Source organism: Sorex araneus, chromosome 2 (assembly GCF_027595985.1).
Source record: "Sorex araneus isolate mSorAra2 chromosome 2, mSorAra2.pri, whole genome shotgun sequence".
Lineage (NCBI taxonomy): Eukaryota > Metazoa > Chordata > Mammalia > Eulipotyphla > Soricidae > Sorex > Sorex araneus.
Window position 1 is genome coordinate 71,787,699 of NC_073303.1, and position 24,552 is coordinate 71,812,250.

General features: G+C 37.7%; 1 protein-coding gene across 4 annotated transcripts in view; it reads right to left on the reverse strand.

Annotated features, from left to right (window-relative positions):
- ZFHX4 (zinc finger homeobox 4) overlaps window positions 1-24,552 on the reverse strand; it is a 212,057-nt gene that overhangs the window by 27,974 nt on the left and 159,531 nt on the right. For all 4 annotated transcript variants that reach the window (XM_055126488.1, XM_055126489.1, XM_055126485.1 and 1 more), the window contains exon 5: window positions 9,397-9,465. In XM_055126488.1, coding sequence (XP_054982463.1) covers window positions 9,397-9,465 — 69 coding nt within the window. The remainder of the gene's footprint in view (window positions 1-9,396; window positions 9,466-24,552) is intronic.

Below are 24,552 nucleotides of genomic sequence, written 5' to 3' on the forward strand. Positions count from 1 at the left end.
CCTCCTTCACAGGTTCACACCAGCTAGATTACATGGAAATCCTCATAGTAACTCAACCCTGTTTAATTATTCTGTAAATCTTAGCTATGCTGCTGCTGGTGGATTAATCTGTTTATGCAGTTAGCTGGGCCTGTGTAGCACTAATCCGTGAAAGGCCCACTGTTCTCTTTCATCCTGCGATCATTTGTCTCTCACTGTGCTGATGTCACATTTTAATGAATTTTTAGCAATCTGAGTAATGCCAGATAACTAGACTAGCAACTCCCCACAGCATGGCATGCTGTTTTCATTGCGGCACAAAAAATAAAAATCATATTCCCCTGCTCAGGTAGGAATTACATAAATTAGGAGAAGAAGGTAAAATGGGATTTGAAGCACCAGGCTGCTCAATTTCATAAAATCTTTAATGACCATATAAATTAACCCTGGAAAGGCAAAAGGTCATGCACACACATTTGCATACACTCTTCTATTTGCTTTTGATAAGCAGTGCTTTTATGCAGAGAACATGATACAATTAACCCTTCAATAACCATACAAAATGCTGCTATGGACATTTTAAGTGTCAAGCATTAACTGAAAATTACACACTGCATAAAATTTTCATTGCAAATGCTATAGTGATTGAAAGGGGGAAATCGTGGTCCTCTCCACACCCCATGTTTTATTAATAACATTCTGACAGCAGAATGAAATATCCACTGTCATATGTAGCAGCTGAGCACCAAAAAAAAAAAAAAAAAGGCCTATTTAGTGAATCACTTGCCAGTCCTGCTCTGTGACTGTGTGTGCAGACAACAGAGGGGTTAGTCCTGGCCTCCAAGCAGAAAGAAAGACAAAAACTGAAGGGGCGGGGGGACAATGACATTTGATACATTTGGAAGAAGAGTTTGTCTTAACTGTGAACCCTCAAAGATGCCTCTACAAATTCATTTATCCTCTATCTGCACTTTTGCCCAGGCACAAAAGCAGAGGGGAGGTCCCTGGGAGGCAGAGAGGTGATCATCTGGACAAGGGACACCTCCCCTGTAGGCGAACAGACATGGAAATTTCACTTTAAGGAGAGAGAAACATCACTTCTTCAGGCCTTGGCCGGCTTTCACCTGTCAATGATAATTAGTGACCAGAACAGGCTACAGACTCCCTCCTCCCAGTCTGGGGTCAAGCTGGGTGGGGACAAGGCCAGGATGGGTTTGGGGGGGGCTGGAAGGTTGAGATCATGACTGCGTCAGCCTGTGTCTCTGCCAAGTCCACCCAGAAGACATGACATCCAGTGTCAGGCCTGCGACCTCTGACAGCCCATGGCAATTACTTTTCAACTCATCCTGGGAAAGGGATGCAAGAGTTCTTTGAGTAGATTTACTGGACCTTTCCCCCAGGGCTGGAAAATGAAGTGTCAGAGTGCTACCGAGTGTCCTTATCTCGAGGGGACATAAAATTGTAAGGGCTATCGCAACTCACATTAATAAAACATGCGTGTCAGGAGAAGAAAATGAAAATTATGAAGGTACTAAAAGAAAAACTACAGGATAATCTGGGTCTCATCAGACAGTTTTTTTTTTTTTCTGCAGGGTCCTCTTCTTCATTTTCTGGTATGTGTTTTAAGTGTGAGAGAAATTCCCAGACATGTTCTTCTATACATCACTGTGGTGTCTGACCTCCACCTGACCCTGGCAACAGTTTGAGAAATCTGAATGTGAACAAAGGGTCTGTGTCAGCAGCCGGGAAAGATTGTGGGATAGACTCTCCCCATCAACTTAATCGCAAACAGCAGTTCTGAGGCCATAACTTTGCCCGGTTCCTCCAAGCCACAACTCATAACCTTCAGAGGTGGATTTGCCTGCGCTGCCGTGCTTGGGGACGCCCCCCCCCCCACTTCTGGTTCCTCCTTTGAAGTAGGCAGGCAATTAGTTCTAATGCTCAAGCAATTCAGACCTGTTTTGTGGTTTAGAAGGCGAAAGCTGTTTATTACAGGTAGGCTCTTTGGAGTTACAGAATTTTGCAAAATTTTAATCATGCAAAAAATAATCAAAGGCTAACTTAAATATACCATAAAGTTGCACACAACTAAGGGGGAAAAAGGTTTCTTTCATTCTTAAAGAGTTTTTTTTTTCCTTTTTGATATTTGACATTCGCTTTATAAACAGACTTCTGAAGCAGGGCTATTAATGTGAAGAAACCACTTCTAGAGTCTAATTTTCAAGGACCACATTTCTTCAATTGTGTAATACCATAACATGTAAGATGCTTTGTAAGAAAAATATATGTGTGACATTAAATGTTTTCATGGGATGCCTTAGGACTGAGGGAACTTCCATAAAATCCTTTACTTAAAATTCCAAAATAAAGAATTTTTGTTCATGAGTGTTAAAAGTAAGTAAAGGAATATTCTTGATAACCTTTCAGTATCAATATTGCAAACCACAATGTCCAAAAGGAGGGAGGGAGGGAAAGAAAGAGGGAGGGAGGAGGGGAGGAGGGAGAGACAGAGAGAGAGAGAGAGAGAGAGAAGGGAGAGAGAGGGAAGGGAGAGAGGGAGGAGGGAGAAAGGGGGAGGGAGAAAGGGGGAGGGAGGGAGGAAAGGTGCCTGCTATAGAGGCAGGTGGGGGCAGGGAGTGGGGGTGGGGGGTAACGGGAGGGAACTTGGGACACTGGTGCTGGGAAATGTACAGTGGTGGAAGGATGGGTGTTGGAACACTGTATGACCAAAATAGAATCATGAACAGCTTTGTAAGGGTCTATCTCAAAGTGATTCAATAAAAAAGTTTAAAAAAAATGAATTTTTGTTCATTTGTGTTGGGGCCTGGAGTGATAGCACAGCTGGTAGGGCATTTCCGTTGCACGCGGCTGACCCAGGCTTGATTCCTCTGCCCCTCTCAGAGAGCCTGGTAAGCTACCTAGAGTATCCCGCCCACTCAGCAGAGCCCGGCAAGCTACCCGTCGCATATTCAATATGCCAAAAACACTAACAACAAGTCTCACAATGGAGATGTTACTGGTGCCTGCTCGAGCAAATCAATGAACAATAGGACAACAGTGATGCAGACCTACAGTGTTTTGGGGCCACACCTGGCGCTCTGCTCAGGGATCACTCCTGGCAATGCTCAGGAGACAATATGGGACTCTGGAGATCAAACCCAGGTCAGCAGTGTAGTAGGCAAGTCCTTTCCCCTCTCTACTATTTCTCTGGCCCAAATTAAAGACGCGAAAGTTTACTGTTATCTGTTCATTTAGACATTCATAGAGCACGTGCATTAAGATCACAGGTATCACAGCATTTTATAACACTGTTTTTTGTAGTGTGTGTATTTTCAATTATTCTCTGCCTCAAGGAATATAAAAAATTCATGTTGAACTATCATATAAATAATTGTAAAATGAACACTAGTGTAAGTAGGACTTTTCAATCTTCAGATTAATAATAACACACTAACTTCAAACATTTTGAAGTAATAAGAATAAAATAATACTATAGTCTTATACAAATACAGCACAATAACTGTCTCTAGCATTTTGGGGGGCTGGCCTACCCAATAGTGCTCAGAATGCATGGGGGGCCCTTCCCAGTGACGCAGCTCCGTATGGGGACCCGAGGCTGTGCTGCTACTGCACCCTGAAGTAGGGGGGAAGTTCACCCACCACCCTGGTCGTGCTCAGGGGCCCCCAGGCCTGTGTCTGTCCATGCTCTGTGGATCATGTGCTGCCAGGGCTGGAACCAGGATCATTCCTTAGTATTTCTAGGATACCTAAAATAATTATTTTGCAAGTACCCACACACATAAACTCTTTCAATGTCTAGCTTAGAGTATTTTCATGTGAATAAAATAGGACTGCAAAAATCACTCTGAATTCTATAAAATCACAAAATGTATAAGCAAATCTGCTTCAGCCAATCTACATCCTTGCTCTCCCTCTCTACAAACAGCAGTCAGTTGCGCTAGGTTTCACTGCTTTTTAAAAACAGTTGGGTTAGGGAGTGCTGAATCTTCTCAGGAAAATATCCCATTTTTTTTAAAGGTCTTAAGGTAATTTTATGAAGATAAAACATTGAGTCACTTAAATGACTTTCGGCTTCTATACTGTGAATTTCTTTAAAAGACATTGACAGGATTTCCGGATTTCCTGACTCTTCCATTGGCTCCCTGTTCAATCCCAGTTTCTCCACTACACCCAATCTATCTTTTTACAAACAATTTTTATTTATTTTTTTTATGGAATTATCATGAGATACAGCTACAAAGTTTTCATGATTGAGTTTCGGTCACACAATGATCGAACACCCATCCCTCCACCAGTGCACACTTCCTACCACCAATGTACCCAGTATCCCTCCCTCCAACCCACGCCACCCCACCCCCTGCCTCTGTGGCAAACAATTTCCCTCTTTCTCTCTATTTTTGGGCATCATGGTTTGCAATACAGATACTGAGAGGCCATCATGTTTGGTCCTTTATCTACTTTCAGCACACATCTCCTGTTCGAGTGATCCCTCCAACCATCATTGACTTAGTGATACCCAATCTATCCTAAACATGAGCTACTTAAATTTACCTCAGCTTCTTAAAATATTTCAGCTCTTCCTCCCATCAGTGATAAAGAAACGTGTTTTCTGTACCTGGCTACAAAACCTCCCAGTTACCTAGTTATTGACATTTGATTTTTCTCTTCCTTCATTTCCTGCCTAGTATAATCCTTGAGAAAAGGATTCTCAAACACTAGGGTATCATATCATCTGAATGATGTGTAAAACTATAGGTTGCTGGGCTTCACACCTAGATTTGGCTGATTCAGCAGATCCAGTTGCAAACTTTAGAATGAATCCTGAGAATTTACATCTCTAAATCCTTAGGTGATGTTGATCTTCTTGGTCCGGGGAGCGTATTTTAGAAGTTACTCTTCTGGAAATGCACAATTTTATTAATACCCTCTTCTTCCCTATTCAAACTATTTTATTCTTTATCTTGGACAATGTTCCTCCACTATACAGATCCCACTTTTCCTTCAAGCTCAACTTGGAAAATATCAATTTCATCATCCGTAAAGATGGACTGACTATATCCCTCATAGATTTGTTATAAAATAATGTACAAAGATCAGCTTGCACAGATCTCACTAGAGCCCAGTACAAAATTAACACTCAAAAAAAGCACCATTAATTTCTTTATCTCCCCCAAAGCATTCCATAAATATAGAAGTAGAATTAATGTTCTTGGATATGAGTTTGGCTGTTTTATTTTGTTCTGTGAATTGGTATTAAGCAACCTTATGCTAATAAGTAGAAATGATCATGAATTGCCTATTTTCCCTAAGAGATGCACACAGACTGAAAACAGAAATCAGTTTAATTTTCTTTGTGTTGGATGCTCCTGAAACAGTGCCTGAATGCAATAAACAACTATACATATTTGTGGGAACATTGAATTGAGTTTAGAAATTGACATTAGGAGATTTCTTTCTCCAGAGAGTCCAGACCACCCCAGCCCTCTACGCCTCTTCACAAAAATTAAAACAAACATTTGTTTGGTTGGCTTTGCTCTGCTTGGGCCTGGGGTTATCTGCATTTTCTCCTTTCACTGAATCACATTATCCACTTCTCTTTAACCTAGCTTCACATCAATGCTCTTCTCAAAGTCAGCAATACTGTCATATCATGAGAGTCAACAGTCACCTCTCTGATTACATTCTAATGTCACTGCTCAACAGGTAACTATTATTCTGTTCTTATTTTTTTGCTTTTTATTTGGTTTTGAGCCACACCTGATGGGACTCAGGTTACTCGTGGCTCTGTGCTCAGGAATTATTCCTGGCAGTGCTAGGGGGGCCATATGGGTTTCCAGAGGTTAAATCTAGATCAGCCACGTGCAAGTCAACTGCCCTACCCACTGTACTATCTCTCCAGCCCTCTATTATTGCCTTCTTAAAAATGTCGATCCCAGGCTGCAGTGAAAGCACAGTGGGCAGGGCATTTGCCTTGCATGTGGCCGACCTGGGTTAGATCCCAGCATCCCATATGGTCCCCTGAGCACCGCCAGGAGTAACTCCTGCGTGCAGAGCCAGGAGTGAACCCTGTGCATCGCTGGGTATGACCCAAAAAGCAAAAAAAAAAAAAAAAAAAAGTCAATCTTCAATCTTTGGATTTCATTGTATCAGACATTAGTGAAAGATTCCGTAATTCTCCTTTGTTGGGCTCTTCCATTAAAAAAAAAAAAACTAAACTAAATATGTAATTATCTCCAGCACAGATAATAGCCCTATTCCCAGTCTACCTACTTGAAATAATTTTTTAGGTAAAATAATGATCTTGGGTGATCTCATATAGACCCATGGCTTTAAATTGTATATCACTATTTGGATACCTGGAAGCTGTTTCAAACATCAAACTTCTTATATTCAAATCAGAGCACTCGCTCCCTTCTCAACATACTTCACTCTGTTTCTCCCCAGCCTCTGCTATTCCACATCACCACCACTCGCCAAAAGCAAGTCATTCTCTATTGCTTTCTCCCATTTACACACAACCCCACAGCAAGTTCTATAATTTCTAGCTCTAAAACGTTTTATATACACATAATTCATCTACTACTTTATATTTAATTACCACTGTCTTGCCTTGCTTACCTGTGTTTTGAAGTGGTCCTATAAATAGAGGACTCATTCTTGTGTTTCTATAATTTATTATGCACTTTTCAATAAAAGTAATTCATTTTCTTGTTGGAATCTTTTCTCTTTATTTCCCTTTTCCTTCCTTCCTTCCTTCCTTCCTTCCTTCCTTCCTTCCTTCCTTCCTTCCTTCCTTCCTTCCTTCCTTCCTTCCTTCCTTCCTTCCTTCCTTCCTTCCTTCCTCCATCTCTCCCTGTCTCTTTTTATTTCCCTGTCTCTCTCTGTTTTTGTTTCTCTTCCTCCCTCTTTTGCTCCCTCCCTTCCTTCCTTTCTCATCCAGCATTGCTCCTGGTTCTGTGCTCATGGCTCACTCCTAATGAGACTCAGATAACCATATAGGGTGCCAAGGATCAAACTCAGGTTGTCTCTTAACAAGGCAAGCGCCTACCTTCTGTGCTATCTGACTCTTTTGTAGCTTCCTCTTTCACGTTGAATAACATATCATCTCCTCGCTATGGTTGGAATAATCACCTCACTGCCTATTCTTCTGACATCACCTTTTTTATTCTCTATTCACTGATCTCTCTTTCTTTCTTATCTTAGAGTACAAGCAACCTCTTCTCTTCACTTAACTGTAAATGATTTCCTCGAACTCCACATAATTTTCATTTCTTAGGACTCAGGCCACTTCAGAAAATTTCTGTTGCCAGGTTCTAAATCTAAAGTAGTATATCACCTATCACATGATGTGGTCTTAGACTTTAGTGGAAATCACTATCACATAAAGGGTTTATTGCACCAGATTGCCTGGCCCTAGCCCCAGTGCTTCTGATTAGGTAAGTCTGGGATGGGTACCAAGAATTAGTTTCTATACCACTTGCCAGATTCTATTAATGCTGCTTATAAGAGGATAACACATTGAGGACAACGGCTTTAGGGTATGTCTTTTTCACTTCTACCACAAAAAATTAATTTTTATTTATATTAAGATACTATCTAAAATGACTGGCACCACTGATTTGAATAAGATAATTTCTAGTTTTCTTAGTTGTAGTAATTTGGAAACATGATGCCATCAATTGAAAGTAAAATCTTTGGAGAGAAAATAATGTTCAACTTGAACTTCTTTCACATATGCATACACAAACAGGCACAATGCATTTCTATGAGGTTTAAAAGAAGCATATTTATAATAGACATGAATCATATCAAAATGATAGAAGAAGATAATGATGAATCAGTGGGGATTTTTAGTTTCACATAAACCAAATTTTTGACCTTCTTATTGTCAGGTAATTGTATATAATTATATTAGTTTCATGTACATAACATAATATTAGGGATGAAGAGATAACACAGCAGGTAAAGTGTTTTCCTTGCATGTGTCCCATGAGAGTTTGATCCCAAGAACTGAATTTGGTCCCCTGAGCATCTGGAAAAGATTGAGCACTTCCAGGAAGTAACCTTGAGCACAGCAAAGTGTGGTCCAAATAACCCCTTTCCAAATTAATACAATTATTTGTAAATATTGTAAAATGATCCCCACAATAATCCTACCTTATTGGTACTGTAAAGTACACTTACTGAGGAGTATCTTATATTCAACTTCCTATGGTACATATAGATGAAAATAGATAGGAAACATGAGAATATTTAAACTTGAGGCTTCTCAGTTTGAGGTCAGCATATAGGTCTTTGTTTAAAAAAGCAAAGAAAAGAAATATACTGATAGGGAGTGGTCTAATTTCAGTTTAACATTTTGTCTGTAATCCTGAGTATTTTCTATGTAATGTCAAATATAGTCATTAGTGAGTTATTTTGATTGGCTTAACATATGTGTGTTGGCAACTGGGTTCTTAATATTTTATCTTGAATATGCTGTCCAGTTTTGTAGGGGAAAATAACATTTAATATGCATACATGGACTTTATTAAATAAAGCCAAAATTGACTCTGAATGATTAATTTTTTAAAAAAACTTCAGCTTTTTTAAAGAAGTCCAGCCTTTTTACTGGAAAACAGTTTTCACTTCCCAAATCATTTTTGTATTTCAACTTCACATTCTTAACATGGAGAACTTTTATAATATTTTCTTGTTCTACTTAGCACATTATTATCTCAGTTGTGTACATCTGAAATATGGGATCATGCTTATACAGCAGAAATAAATGAGGCGTGTTACAACTACATGAGTAAATTTCCTCTTAAATTATCTCAATATAATATAGCTAATAAACCAATTTTTATATATATGTATCTGAGAAAGCCAACACACAGCATATACACACACGCATATATATATATGTATATAAATATATAAAACTGTCACATCACTGTGATCCCATTGCTCATCGATTTGCTCAAGCAGACACCAGTAACGTCTCCAATCATGAGACTTGTTGTTACTGTTTTTGGCATATGGAATATGCCACGGGTAGCTTGCCAGGTTCTGCCATGAGGGCGAGATACTCTCAGTGGCTTGCCAGGCTCTCCGAGAGGGGTGCAGGAATCGAAGCCAGGTCGGCCATGTGCAAGGTGAACGCCCTACCCACTGCGCTATCGCTCCAGCCCATATATACATATGAGAAAGCACAAGAATTAGTAAATGTGTTGGCTATAAAAAATCCAGTCAATCCATTAATTACAAAATAACTGTGCAATCCAGATTGGTTTTAGAAAACTATCTGGCTATTGACTTATATACAGCAATACAGAACTACGTCTATTACATAAATTATGAGAGTCACACATTTGTCTCATCTAGACTAGACAAGATCTTGAGAAGGAATAGAATTACCTGAGGTTGCTCTTAATTGCTGCTCTGTATGTTCATCCTCACAGGCTCTGGCTCCCAAAGAGGTGGTTTCTGTAGAGGACATTAAAGTGAAAGGTCATCAGCATGCCATCCCAGTTCTACAATAGTAGTCACTATCACAGACACACACACACATACACACACACACACACACGCTGTGGATTTTAAAGGGAAAATGATCAGCTGTAGTTTAAACAAGTCTCCAGCATACCACCATTCTACTAAAAAGTGGCTGGCAAAATAAATTCAGGACATGGCAAATTAAGACCTTAGTCTTAATCCTTAGGAAATACTGCACTATTGATAAAATATGTAAGTAGGAAAGGCTTATTACAATTATTTGTGTCTTAGATATTTGGCTAAGCCTACACCATGAGATGATATACAATAATAATTGCGGTTCACTACATATTATGAACTGAATATTATTATAGAAGATCTATATTCTCTTCTGGAAAGGTATCAGAAATAAAGAAATTCATTTTATGATAGTTGATGTGAGTGACCAAAGCCAGTAAAGGAAGAATACTAAAAAATATGTTTAAATTGTAGATAAACCCAACTCTCTGTAAGTCTGATCTTTTGGGCTTTGGAATAGAAATAACAACATGTCCTGGGTTGCTAACCTCAACGGCAAACAAAAATTATTACTGTTTTTTTCCTAACTGTATTCTTCCTTTGTGTTTTCTGTTACAGGGAAATCTATTAAAAACTAGACTTCAAAAATCACTTTCAATAACCCATTCTTTTGCCACCCGAAGTCATTACACACGGTTGATTCCATTTTACAATGTCTCGTGCCCAGTGTGGTGTTTTGTTCCCTGTGCCACCTTCTGTTTCCTGGTCGTTTCAATACCTTCCACAACAATCTCCCTGTCTCAAATTACTGGTTTTTCAATCTAGCTTCTTATAATATCTTAAGAGCTACTTCTCAAAAATGCAGAATTACTTGACTTACAAATCATGATTCTATCACTTTCTACATATTCAACCTCCAGCACATTACCTAAACTCTCAAAGCTTAATTCCCTCATTTAAAAAATGCAGGTATGATCAACTAATCAATAATTGTAGCAGAAAAATAGTACAAATCTTACAATCTTTTATAATTTTCCAAAAAGAGAAGAGGCCAGATTTTATTGAGAGGTTAAAATAATTGCCATGCAATTTTTACACTGCCAAAGAGAATCATGTTTATCTGATATTTCTGGGCAATAGCATTTCTGGCTAATTTCAGGCTTTAATTAAACAAATAATTAACCTTGAAAATAGAAGTGCACACCAAGGCACTATTATTGCATTTACTAATTGTTTTTCCTGCTGCGTATAAAACCTTTGGCCTTTGTTGGTGATCTATTTAAAAACGCTACAATAATAATAAGCATTCCAGTGCCCTCTCTCTAACAACAACATTATGTTTTCTTATAAATATATCTTTAATTAGCCTTTAAAGGAAAAATTTATCCTCAATCTTTGCTTGCAAATCCAGAAACAGCACAACGTCACTTAAGAGTATCTTCTCCTTTCACTTGGTAATGTCCAGGACCATAGGTCCTTTATCTGTGTCATTCCTGCTACACTCTATGCCATTTCTTTGTTAAACTCTTATTCTTCCCTCGAAACCTAAATCAAATATACTTTCTCTGTGCTCCCGCAGAAGTGGGATTATACACGTGTTCAGCACCTATTGTGTATCCTCTATGTATATTCTATCCAATACACTGTGAGGGGAAGGAAGGCAGGAAGCAGAGGAGGAAGGAAGGAAGGAAGGAAGGAAGGAAGGAAGGAAGGAAGGAAGGAAGGAAGGAAGGAAGGAAGGGAGGGAGGGAGGGAGGGAGGGAGGGAGGGAGGGAGGGAGGGAGGGAGGGAGGGAGGGAGGGAGGGAGGGAGGGAGGAAGGAAGGAAGGAAGGAAGGAAGGAAGGAAGGAAGGAAGGAAGGAAGGAAGGAAGGAAGGAAGGAAGGAAGGAAGGAAGGAAGGAAGGAAGGAAGGAAGAAAATAGCAGGAAGGAAGCCAGTTTTGACCACCAGTATAAATATTTTGTTCCTTCATTAAAACTCATCTTGAATATAACATGCAATCAATGATAGTTTGGTGCTACACTGAAATTACCTCATTTGATAGTGCTTTAGGAACTGTGCAAAATGGCAAAACCAAAAACTGTACTTAAGCTCACAAATTAGGTTGTGTAGCATTTGAAAACTTGATGCTTGCTCCAATCAGAGTGACTTGTACAAATAATTATACAAACAAATGCAGTTCAGTGTGCCAGAGAATTTTAGATCCTCAACAACGATGATCCCTTTATACAAATGATATAAATGATTTAATAAAAGAGCCCTTAACTTATCAAAAGGACTGATTAGTTTATACCTTTCTGCCTGTGCAAATGAAATGCTTAAAATCTGGTAATGATATATAGCATCTTTCAATAGATCACTTTGATGATTGCTCTATAATAACAAACCTGACTGCTGTTTACATGACTTGTCTCTTTCTGGTTATCTAATTAGATTGCTAATTTGTGTTCTGTAGCACCTAACCTTTCATGTTTAATACTATTTAAAAATAATGCCACTGGCTTAGTTGATACAGCATTCTACTCTATTTTGTTAATTTGATGATGATCACACATTTGGAATGGCATCAAATTACTCTATTTTTATTAACACAATGTGGGAGTAATCGGGCACATTTTCTGTGGAATGGTGTATTGATCATCACAATTACCATCATTAACATTTTACAGTCTTTTCTGAAGACTCTGTAGAGGGTGCGAAAGGATACCCTTTCCATGTATTAGGATGCCCCTAGCAAGTGGTGGAGTTATGATTTAAATCCGTGCAGTTTTACTTCAGGCTTAGTTCCCTTAACCATATTTTTATATCCTGAAAGTAGCTTTCCTATGGATTCGCAATTATTCCTAATGTTCATTTCTCTCATTTGCTCTGAATTATGCTAATCATCATTAGCCTAACCCAAATGGTTACAACTCCAATGATAACACTTAAGACACAAATTTTTAGAGTTCTTGTTCTCTTTAATTGTTAGAGTGAAAGTTCCCTAGACTCTCATAATGCTTTGTTGTATGCCACTGCTAGTTAGCCTATGAATCTTATTATTTCCTTGGACTTTTTCCTTCCTTCCATGAATAATACTTATTCTGGTGAAATAAAATTATCTCTTTCAGGCATTTGCTCTAAGTTAAAAACTAAAGTCTCCATTTGGAAACTTTATTTTCCTTACTAATTGCAGTAATAAAATTTAAAAATTGCAAACAATAAAAATATAATAGAACAAAATTGTAGAACTGTGATATCTTAAGACATCTAGATAGAAAAAAGAGAGTTCCAAGTTTAAGGTTATTTGTTGTTATTTGGGAACAAATCTAAACTAATCTGTACTTGATGATCACCATAGACATGTGCTTTTTATATTCTTATCAGCAAAGTTAGAAAACCTTTGGCAGAAATGCAGTGGAAACTGGAATTTCAAAAAAGAATGGATGAATATCTAAGCTGCCAAATCTAATGCTAAGAGAGTAAGCACCAACAAGTCTTCCAGATCTCATCACTGCTGAAATGTCAATGCATTTAGCTATACAGTGTATGACTACTTTAACAAAATGTTACCAGATAAAATATAGGCAGTTTAACAGAGTGTTAAGCGAAGTGGAAGAAAAATATTTTCTGCCTTTCTAGGTAAAATTTTGAATTCACATTTAATTTTATTTATTAAACATACGCATAAGCCCAATTCTCATTGTTTTAAATTTAAAACTGAAATTAAATTCTAAGATTCCATAAGTTTTTCAAAAATCCTTCCAGCTCTTCCTCTCAATTTCCCTTTGGGGACTCTCCCACTTCTACTAAGGCTATGTGAACCATGGTGAAAGAATGTTTTAGGGATTTTGACTATGAGAGGAAAAATATTTGCAATTCCAATTTAAAATTAATAAGTGAACATTGTTTGGAACTTGATACATGCTGCTAAGCATACAACATGCATTTCCTTATTCAATCCCCACAATGAATCTGTAATAAAATTATAATTGCTTTCTTGAAAGAGATGAGATAAAAATGCTCAGACATCTTAAATATTTTTTTTAATCCAAGCAAAATAAGTGGGGTTTAAGGTAAGTCTGCTTAACTCCAAAGTTCTGTGCATTACCTGAACAGTTCTGCCTTCGGGCAACTCACAGAACACCTTGGTTAGGAATCCTAAAAACTTTGAATTTCATACCACCTAAGCAAATCTTTTCAAATTCCTTCAAAGTAAATTCATGACAGAAAGATCAATATTTAGAAGAACAGGCCTAATTCATTGTTTATTACTTTCTTTATCCTTTACATTTTGATAAGCATCTGAACTTGTATGTATATTGTAAAAATTAAACCGTCCCTTTCAGATGAAGCAAGCTGGCAATTAAAAATGGTTTCAAGTAGTTTTCTTCTTTTTTCCCAGATGGATACAAAGGATGTTTTAAAGAGCTGTGCAACTCAGCATGCTACCAAATGGTTTTGAGTAACCAAGCAACATCATCTTTCTTGACTTGTATAGTGCTTTCTCTTAAATTACTTCTTGTAGGCAGTAATAGATTGAAGTGCATTGGATGCTCCAGTATCAATTATCTGAATGCAGCTGGATTTGTAATTTTTTCATTTTCTGGAAAAATAAAGTTCCTTTGCCTTGCCCTGTCTGGTTTTACACAGAAGTTATTTTTATACAATAAGGGAGTAGTGTCTCTTGGAGCCCCTAGGCCAAGAATGTGTGATGACTTCGTTCTGTTGCTTGAATCATCTATGACCTCAGTGTAAGGGGACTGCAAAAGAATTTAATAAGTTCCTGATATCAATTAGTTTCAATAAATTACTCATACGCATTAGTAATGGTTCATATTTTAAAGTCCTCTAACTGAAACGTTTTTCTTAAATCTATTAATTTCTAATACATGTCTTCATAAAAAAGCTCTATTTTGATTGTTCTCAGACTAAAATATTAAATTCTATTATCAAAGTTTTGGAATCATATTATGTTCCCATCTCTCAACTAGGAATCCCGTTATCTATGACTCAAGTGCTCTCATAGGATTCATCAAAATGTTTCTTTCTATTGTCTAAAATTGTTTTCATTCTTTATCTCATTAGCTTCTCTCAGATGTGCTATTCTGCTCATAGAACAGAAAACTCTCTGGTCCGTACACCTACCTCACCTCTTCCCAGTTATAGCCTTTATTCGTGCTGAGAACTGGCTATTTATTTCAAACATTTGCTTCCTATTTAATAGACAGTTTTTAGTCTATGGAAACCTCTACCTTCTACTTTACAGCTGCCAAGCTTTCTGAATACTACTTTAACAGTCCTTTGAAGTTATTTTCTAATAGAAAAGAAAATGTTTATTCAGCAGTACCTCTTCATCACTATTTCCGTTAACTCTTTCAAAGACTAGGGTTTTCATGTACTCTCAGGGAAGTTGAATTTCTTTGTAAAGGTATGCTACTTGGTCACTGGGTGCTTCTATAACCTCACTTACTCTTTGAGCTCACAAACTGCTGCAATGATATATATCTCTCTCTAAAACTGCCTTACGTTTTAAGTCACTAATTTTAAGTATTGACTGCAATTCAGTTCGCAATTTAAGATATGTTTTCTATGATCGACAATGATTCATAAATTTGAAGCCTTCATTTTCATTATAGTCAATGAGTTACTTTGGGCATACTCCTTTGAAACCATTACTCATGAATCAGTAATTATCTAATGCTATGGAGAATCAGGGCAAATAGCATCTTTTAAAAGGTATATGAAATTTATTACCATTTCTTGACATTTTGAAAAAAGACAAACAGTAAGACATTCATGTTGTAAAAACTGTCCATTTCTTTTATCCACATTCTGTCCATTTATGACCTGTTTATTTACTTGTAATTTTTTAATCACCATGAATTACAAAATTACAAAGTTATTCATGATTTGAGTTTCAGGAGTACAATGGCTCATTCAACACTAATTCCTTCACCAGTGTCCATTTCCCTCCACCAATTTCCTCAGTTTCCCTCCTGCCCCAGAGCCTGTCTATATGACGGGCACTTTCCCACCCCTTTCAGACAGAGTGACCACTTCCCTCTATCATTGTCATTGTGGTCTTTTCCCTGACCTATTCCACACACCCCCGTCCCACCCAGTGGCAAACTTTCTAATAAGAAAATGCTCTCCTATTTTTCATTTGAATTCCGGCATTAGTTATTCCTCTACTATGTTTCTTTATATCCTATGTAAGAGTGAGATCCTTATGTGTCTGTCCCTCTCCTCTGACTCATTTCACTCAGCATGATACTCTACAGATATATCCATGTAGCAGCAAAATGCATAATCAAAAGTTTCCCCCCAAGCAAAATCCCAGGCCCAGATGGATTCACTAGTGAGTTCTTCCAAACCTTTAAAGAGAAATAACTGCCAATCCTTTTCAGGGTCTTTTAGGAAATGGAAGAATCAGAAACACTGCCAGTTTCTATAATTATAGAAAAAGCAGACAGAGACAGCACCACAGGGGGAAAAAAAGATAATTACAGATTGATATACCTGATGAACGTTGATACAAGATCCTCAACAAAATATAAGCAAATATAATCTGGCACATTTAGAAGAAGCTTTGCTCACTATATTAGGAGAATGTTTGTTGTTACTGTTGTTGTTAGCTATGGAAAATGTCCTGTGCACACAAGTTAATATTCTGTGATTTTAATCCCAATTTCTTCACTTTTATTTATGTTTGACAGTGCTACTTCCCAACTGCCCTGAAATTTGGAGTCCTATAAATTGAAATAGAAATCAAAATATTTACAGTTCAGTTTCTGTGAGTGATAAGAATAAAGCCTCTAGTAGTAAATAAATAAGGGTTTCACCCATGCACTATTCTTCTTTGAGTTTAGTGTACCTTGCTGAGTACAAATTATCCAAAATAAATCGTAAATTAACTTGGTATTTTAGATTATACTTATATGAATTATATTCTACCAGTTAATTTGTGTTTGGAAATCTTAAAATATCCCTATTATAATTTGTGTATATATTTTCTGCTGTGCTATCGCTCCAGCCCTTTAGATAAAAACAATATTAAAAAATATTAGTTTCTTAACCAACACGCTATGAAAGAGGTTTTTTTTCTTAATCTCTAAGCTAATTTTATATACATTAAAATAAATGTAGTTGTCTACTGTGCTGTAATAACTATTCAGCAAATAATGTCATGGTCATTTACAAAAATTATTGTGAAGATGAATTCTAAAGGACAATTCAGCCCCAACTTTTCACATAGAAGAGAAGGGTCCTCTTTTCACCTACCCTAATTCCTACCACTGGCCTTCTATTAAGAAAAAACTCTGAAAAATCATAATCAATCTTGGAATATACAGGTCAGTAAATGTGACGGTCTTTAAAACTCTAAGAATTTCCATTTATACACAAACTTTGGATTTCACTTATTTTCTAGGTAGTTCTTATACTAAATGTATTTTAAGTCATGTTCCCTACTATTCAACATAGCACCAAAATACATAGCACTTGTATTTCCCTAAAGCAACTCATAATTACCATAGACAATATTTTAGAGATTTCCCAAAAGCATTATTACAACTATGAAATTAAAATTCTGGCTTCTAACTGAGCAAGTACATTTAAATAGGATAGTAGTAGGTTGGATTTAGACTTCCCATCTGTAAAGTGGGAATAAAATGACTCTTCTTGTTGCTACACTAAATTATTTTAAGTATGACATTTAAATAGTTGTTAATGCCATCTCCTGGTGAGCATAGGAAATAAGGAAATACTATCATTATACTATATGTTCTTTGTACTTAATGTTGTGTATGTATTGACATAAAAAGTGCTATTACTAATTATGATACAAGTTTTATTTCTTATGTGTGTGTTTATTTACTTTGTGACTAGTATATGACCATGAAGAGACTAGTATGTGACCATGAAAAGACCATGAATATAATCTTATGATTATATTGATTATTTTTATAAACTCTATCATTGTTTAAAATAAATTTACCATTTACATAAGATGCATAAAATTTTCCTAATCAGCTATAACTAAGATTTGTATTTTCACAGTTTGCAATTTTCTACATTCTGCCACATAAATAAAGGTCAAATAGATAGTCATATACTCAACATTATACATATGAGTCTTGACAGAGACAAAGATGGCTACAAAAATGAGTAGAATAAATCTGGAGAGGAAATTTAGTGAAATTATTCATAGCACCAGAAAAAGAAAATTAGAAAAGCAAGGTTGGAGCCAAGAGTGAAAAATGTACTATTGGAACCTGTTATGAATTTTGAAGACAATACTTATGCACACCCATGAAATGTTTATTTAATAAATCATTCATTAATGAGCAAACAGACTGATGAAATTTGGCACACTGCTTTCTTTGGACTGTATTAGCAGTATGAAAAAATGGTTTCTGAGATATAGCCAATTAATTTTTTTCTTCGCCTGACTGCAAGTACTGGCAAAGAATCCCTCGATCTTGGCAAGTGAGAGTTTTAAGCAGGGAGTGCCACAATCAAATTTGCATCTTTAGGATACTGTGCAAAGATTAGACTAATGGAGTAAAACCAAAACAGACATTAGATCAAATATTATACTTCAATCTAGTACTGTCTGTAGAAATCATAGAGAAAGAAGATTAGTAATTTCATTGGATAGAAGAGGAATGTTAAAAAGTACAAGACTGGAGTGAGAAAAAAGATGAGCTCAATTTTGGATGTGAATTAGAAAAGAGATATTCCATAAGTTTATGGAACTCAATCTTGGAAAAGAAGCCTGAGTTGAAAATATTTGGAAGCAGTAAGAAATAATGACTTTTGAATAAATGATACTTCTCAAAACATATTGAGTATGGAAGATGGGATGAGGACAGAATTCTAAGGAGAAAAAATTAAGAAGTGATACTGATGATAACCAAAGAACAATGAATTATACAGAGAAGTGAGCACAGGACCCCGGATTGATGGGGAAAACAGTAGGAAAAGGAAAAGAACTTTTTCAGAATTTTGAAGCATTCATGTAAAATTACACAGAGAAAAGTTTCGCAGAAGGCTCTAGTGAACTAAGGAAAGATAACTGCTTGAAATATGCAGTAGAGGAATTGGTGTCCAATTAAAAGGAGGAATAAGTAAGGTTTGACAATAGATTTGATGAGAAAAGTCAAAGAACAAGAAGACTTCACTAAGATCAGGGAAAAAGCAGGTATGATAAATTTCAGTGGAAGAGGAACAGAATCAGTTCTTTGAACATATTTAGCTTGAAATGCCTTATTTATATATCCAAGATGTTAAGTATGGAAGATGTGTGGTAGGGAAGGGAAGAGAAGGAAAAAGGGAGGGAAAGAGAGAAAAGAAAAGGAAAGTAAGAAACATAAAGATAGAGAAAAAAGTGACATAGGATAGGTGGAAAGAGTATGCAGAGCAGAAGAAAGGGAGATCCCCCATAGCGATAGCATTATATTAGCTAAAGAACTTTAGCTAATAAGATCTTCAAAACGAGTATCTATTAAACTTTGGTACATATACACAATGGAATACTATGCAGCTGTTAGAAATTGGCAGAGGAACCCATGTGTGCGGGACCTGGGGCTGAGATCTCCAAGCCTGCCCAGATCAGGACTGGGCCTCCTCCTCCCATATCCCCCATTTTCCAGTAGCTAGGCAGCCACATTCACAAACTGACCCCGGTGCTGTATAATCCCATCAACATCCAAGATCCAGAGACTATAAAACAAAGCTCCAGAAATGTGCAGCAGCATTTGAGAGACCTTTTATAGCCTAGTTCTCCCTTTCGGAGAACCTGGCAAGATACCGAGAGCATCCTACCTGAATGGCAGAGCCTGGCAAGCTATCCATGGCATATTTGATATGCCAAATGCAGTAACAATGATGGGTCTCATTCCTCTTACCCTGAAAGAGCCTCCAATGCAGCACTGCTGGGAAGAACAAGTAAAGAGAGGCTGCTAAAATCTCAGGGCTAAGACGAATAGAGACATTACTGGCACCTGCCCGAGCAAATCGATGATCAATGGGATGACAGTGATATAGTGACAGTTAGAAAAGATGAAATCATGAAATTTGCATATAAGTGGATCAACATGGAGAGTATAATCTAAGTGAAATGAGTCAAAGACAGAGGGACAGACATAGAATGGCTGTACTCATTTGTCGTATATAAAGAAACAGAATGGGAAACTAACACCCTAGGATAATAGAGATAAGAGCCAGGAGAATCGCACCACTGCTTGGAAACCAGCCTAATATGTGGACATAGGTAGCTAGAAACCACTAAGAGACCACTAAGAAAATGATGCTTGGAGGGCTTACTTGGGATGGGAGATGAGTGCTGAGAGTAGACTAGGGACCAAACATGATGACCACTTACTACCTGTATTGCAAACCATAACACCCAAAAGGAGAGAGAGAGTAAAATAAAATGTGCCTGCCACAGAGGTGGGGGTAGGGGAGATAAAGTGGGGGTGGCAGGAGGGATACTGGGAACATTGGTGGTGGAAAATGGGCACTGATGGAGGGATGGGTACTTGATCATTGTATGACTGACATGTAATCACGAAAGTCTGAAAGTCTGTTAAGAAAATTAAAAATTGAAGAAAGAAAGAAAGAAAGAAAGAAAGAAAGAAAGAAAGAAAGAAAGAAAGAAAGAAAGAAAGAAAGAAAGAAAGAAAGAAAGAAAGAAAGAAAGAAGAGAGAGAGAGAGAAAGAGAGAGAGAAAGAGAGAGAGAAAGAAAGAAAGAAAGAAAGAAAGAAAGAAAGAAAGAAAGAAAGAAAGAAAGAAAGAAAGAAAGAAAGAAAGAAAGAAAGAAAGAAAACTAGGGTCTATTATTTGATCCTGGTATACATTCCAACATAAGATATACCGGAGCAGAGGAAATAGTGGTATATTCCAGCAGGGAGAAGAACTTTATCACTAGCATTACTTACAGTTACCAGAGCATGGTAAAAATAATCATTAAGCCAACATAGTTTTAGTCTCTTTGTGAAAACACCTTTAAGTCCTCATTAGGGAAAGCTGTCTTTAATACTTGCACAAAGGTGGACCACTCACACTGCCTATTCCCAAAGTAAAAAAGCCTGTGAAAATTATTGACCAAGAATAGTCAATGATGTAGATGAAGACCAAGATAGGATAGGGTACCAAAAGATAAGAGGGAAAGCATTTTGTTAAAAGGTGTTCTCTGACCTCACCAGGTCAGCAGTAGAAACTACCATCAGATTGTTTCCTGAAATGGGTCCGTACAGTACTTGACCAATATTTCTTTAGTGGAATGATGAGGAAAAACATTCCCTGAATGTGTGTCTAAGAGCCTACAATAAAGAAAATAGAGATGCCAAACGTAGACAACTGTCTGATGAGTTTTGTTGTAAAGAGGATCAGAGAAAATGGAGCAATATGTGCAGCAGATGCAGCATCATAGGAGATTTTTTAAATGAGGGTTATGGAATGTTGGTATGCTGATGAGAATAAAGCAGTTGTGGGGTGGAAATTGATGCTGCAGAAGAGTTGGACGACACTGGATTCATTGAACAGACTTGAATGTAGACTTCTAAAGAACAACCGGAAGGGGGAAGTTAGTAAGTTATCACAGAAGTCAACAAAACTTTCACTAAGACTTATCATTGTCCTAATAGTTGGGAAATATCAGGGTCGTTACAAGAATGGAGAAAGATTTGAGGTAACAAGAAGAGCAGAGGAAAAGTATAGAGGCACTGAAATTGTGAAGGATATAAAACTTGGATCAGAAAAAATGGGTCACAGAGTCAGGTGTCCCTCCAAGTGTCTTGGAGAGGAGAGAAAGGAAGCTAGTAATAAAGAAATTGAATAATAAAAGTAACTACTTTTGTGGCTGGAGAGATAGCACAGCGGGTAGGGCATTTGCCTTGAATTTGGCCAACACGGGTTTGATTCCCAGCATCCCATATGGTCCCATCAAGCACCGCCAGGAATAATTCTTGAGTGCATGAGCCAGGAGTAACTCCTGTGCATCGCAGGGTGTGACCCAAAAAGCAAAATAAATAAATAAATAAAATAAAAATTAATAAATAAAAGTAACTACTTTTTACCTTATTTCTAAAAATTAAAAAACAAAAGGCTCTAATATGGTGAGTAGTTTGAACCACAGGCATAATTCCACTTTGTGAATTTTTAATATTGACTTTAATTAAAGTTTGGATGAGCCTCACGCATGAAGGAACAGCAGAGGAACCCAGCTGTATGGGACCCAGGGCTGAGATCTCCAAGGCTGCTCGGATCTGGACTGGACCTCTTCCACCAGGATCCCCTATTTTCCAGTAGCTAGGCAGTCACACCCAGAAACTGCCCCCAGCGCCATGTAATCCCATCAACAGCCAACATCCAGAGACTATAAAACCAAGCTCCTGGAAGCACGCAGCCTCAAATGTGGCCACATGACATCTAATAGCCTAGTTCTCCCTCCTGGATAACCTGACAAGCTACAGAGTCTATTACCCACTCAGGAAGCCTGACAAGCTCCCTGTGGCATATTCATAGCCCAGATACAGTAACAGATATACCTACCTCTCAGAGAGCCCAGCAAGCTACCGAGAGTATCCCAGAGTATCCCGCCTGCATGGCAGAGCCTGCAAGCTACCTGTGGCGTATTAAAGATGACAAAAACAGTAACAATAGATCTCATTTCTTTGACCCTGATAGAGCCTCCAATCATTGGGAAAGATGAGTAAGGAGAGGTTGCTAAAATCTCAGGGCTGAGTGAAATAGAGACGTTACAGGTGCCTGCTCGAGTAAATCAATAAACAACGGGATGACAGTTATACAGTGATACAGTGACTTTAATTAAGATTGTAAAAAATATAGAAATTTATGTTTGATACAACTAAGTAATATGGGAATAACTGCCTTATTTGACTAATATTTTGTGCTTTTCTCATAAGTTATATATGTTTTTTACTCTGATAATCTGTTTCTCAAAGGCAACAGTTAACATATTATACCAAATACTCTAGGACTTCATTTTCAAAGTGAAAAAAAACTCAACAAAATCCCTTGATATCTAATTTGCAGAAGTTGCCTGTGAGGACTGAAAAATACAAAGATCCATGTTCACTTTTAGGAGCTACCTTATGAATTTTTGAGAAATAACTTTTCATATTCACCAAATTAAAAAATATGAAGGTGAGACCAAATGGAATCAACTTCCATCCATTTCAATTCTGCGTCCCATACCATTTATTCTATTATACCTACAAAAGGGTTTCAATATATTAATGGGATGATGTTGGGATATTTTATTTTACAAATATTTTATGAATATTTATTTACTTTTTCTTCCTTCTTCCTTCCTTCCACATTATCTGTGGAGATAATCCTGTCTTGCCTCATCATCATCATCATCATCATCCCGTTGATTGTCTAATTTCTTGAGCAGTCTCAGTAACGTCTCCATTCGTCCTCACCCTGAGATTTTAGAAGCCTCTCTTTACTCGTCCTTTCCAATGGTGCCACATTGGAGGGTCTTTCAGGATCAGAGGAATGAGACCCATCATTGTTACTGGTTTGGGCATATGAATACACCATGGAGAGTTTGCAAGGCTTTCCCATGTGGGCAGGAAACTCTTGGTAGCTTGCCAGGCTCTCCCAGAGGAAGAACTAGGCTATAGGATGTCGAGGTCTCATGCTTTCAGGAACTTGGTTTTAAAGTCTCTGGATGTTGGCCATTGGTGGGATTACAGGCGCCGGGGGCAGTCCCTGGGTGTGACCTCCTAGCTACTGGAAGTTGGGAATCCGAGCGGAAGAGGCCCTATCCCGATCTGAGCATCTGTCTTGCCTAAGTCCTGTAAATAGGAAAAATGGCTGCTCTTCTAATTTATCTCTAACAAAAAAGTCACCTATCATGAATATCTCTTTCCCATTTGGTGTAGAATTTACCTCATGACCTAGTTCTGAGTTTGGATTTGTTCATGTATTCAATGAGTATTTACTGAATACTTAATGAGATGCAAGATAATTCTGACAGTCACATAAGAGAAGTACAGTATAAAAAAGTTTAATTTTAGTTTAAATTATTTTAAGTAAAAATATACAAAATGTTTTGGACATATATTGTTCCAGAGTTCAAAAATATTTTCTCTATACCAATTCAGTATTTACAACAAAACAAGATGACATTAATATAAGGCCTAAATGTTACCAAAAAACCAGACTTGTGACATTATATTATTATTATTATTATTATTATTATTATTATTATTATTATTAAAGCTACAAAACCCTCTTAAGGACATCATAAAAAATTTCTATTGTGGGGGTATGGTGCTGCCAGCAGGTCAACCTCTACCTGTGGGGCGAGTGTATCAGCAGCCTGATGGTGCCTTCAGACTTCGAGATACCCCCAAATTGCTGTTGTGCCTTTGGACAGACCCCAACAACTTGGGTATGTGGGAGATATACCCACAAACTACCTCTGGCTCATCTATATAAGCTCATTTATTGGCCTTGTTTCAGAGACCCATAAATCCCAAAAGAGATCAAAATATGCAATTAGGGCCTGTAGTACAGAGATAAGTGGGAACCCATGACTGAGAGCTCCAGACCTGCTTGGATCGGCACTGGGCCTCCTCCCCCCGCTCCTCAGGTACCCAGTTTTCCAGTAACTTGTCAGTCATACCCACAAACTGCTCCTGGTGCCATGTAATCTCATCAATGGCCAAGACCCAGGGAATATAAACGAAAACTCCCAAAAGAAAGCACCACAGAATGTCCTGACCCTGTACCAGGCTCTCTTCACCAGGGTGACCCCGAGGGGGATGTGTGAGAGCCCACCCCACCTCAAGGGGACCAGCTCCGGCAGCCAAAAACCTCCACAACCCAACCACCACCACGCTCAAGGCCACTCCCCATGCGCTTAGGCCAAGCCTCACATATGAGTAAATATACTCCTGGACCACATGGCTTCTTTTGCATCATAAAATACTCCCTATCCATTCCCCATAATTACCACACCACATTTGATCGGGTTCAGATAGTAGGTGACAAATCATAGAGAGAAATATCTATATATATATATATATGCATATATACA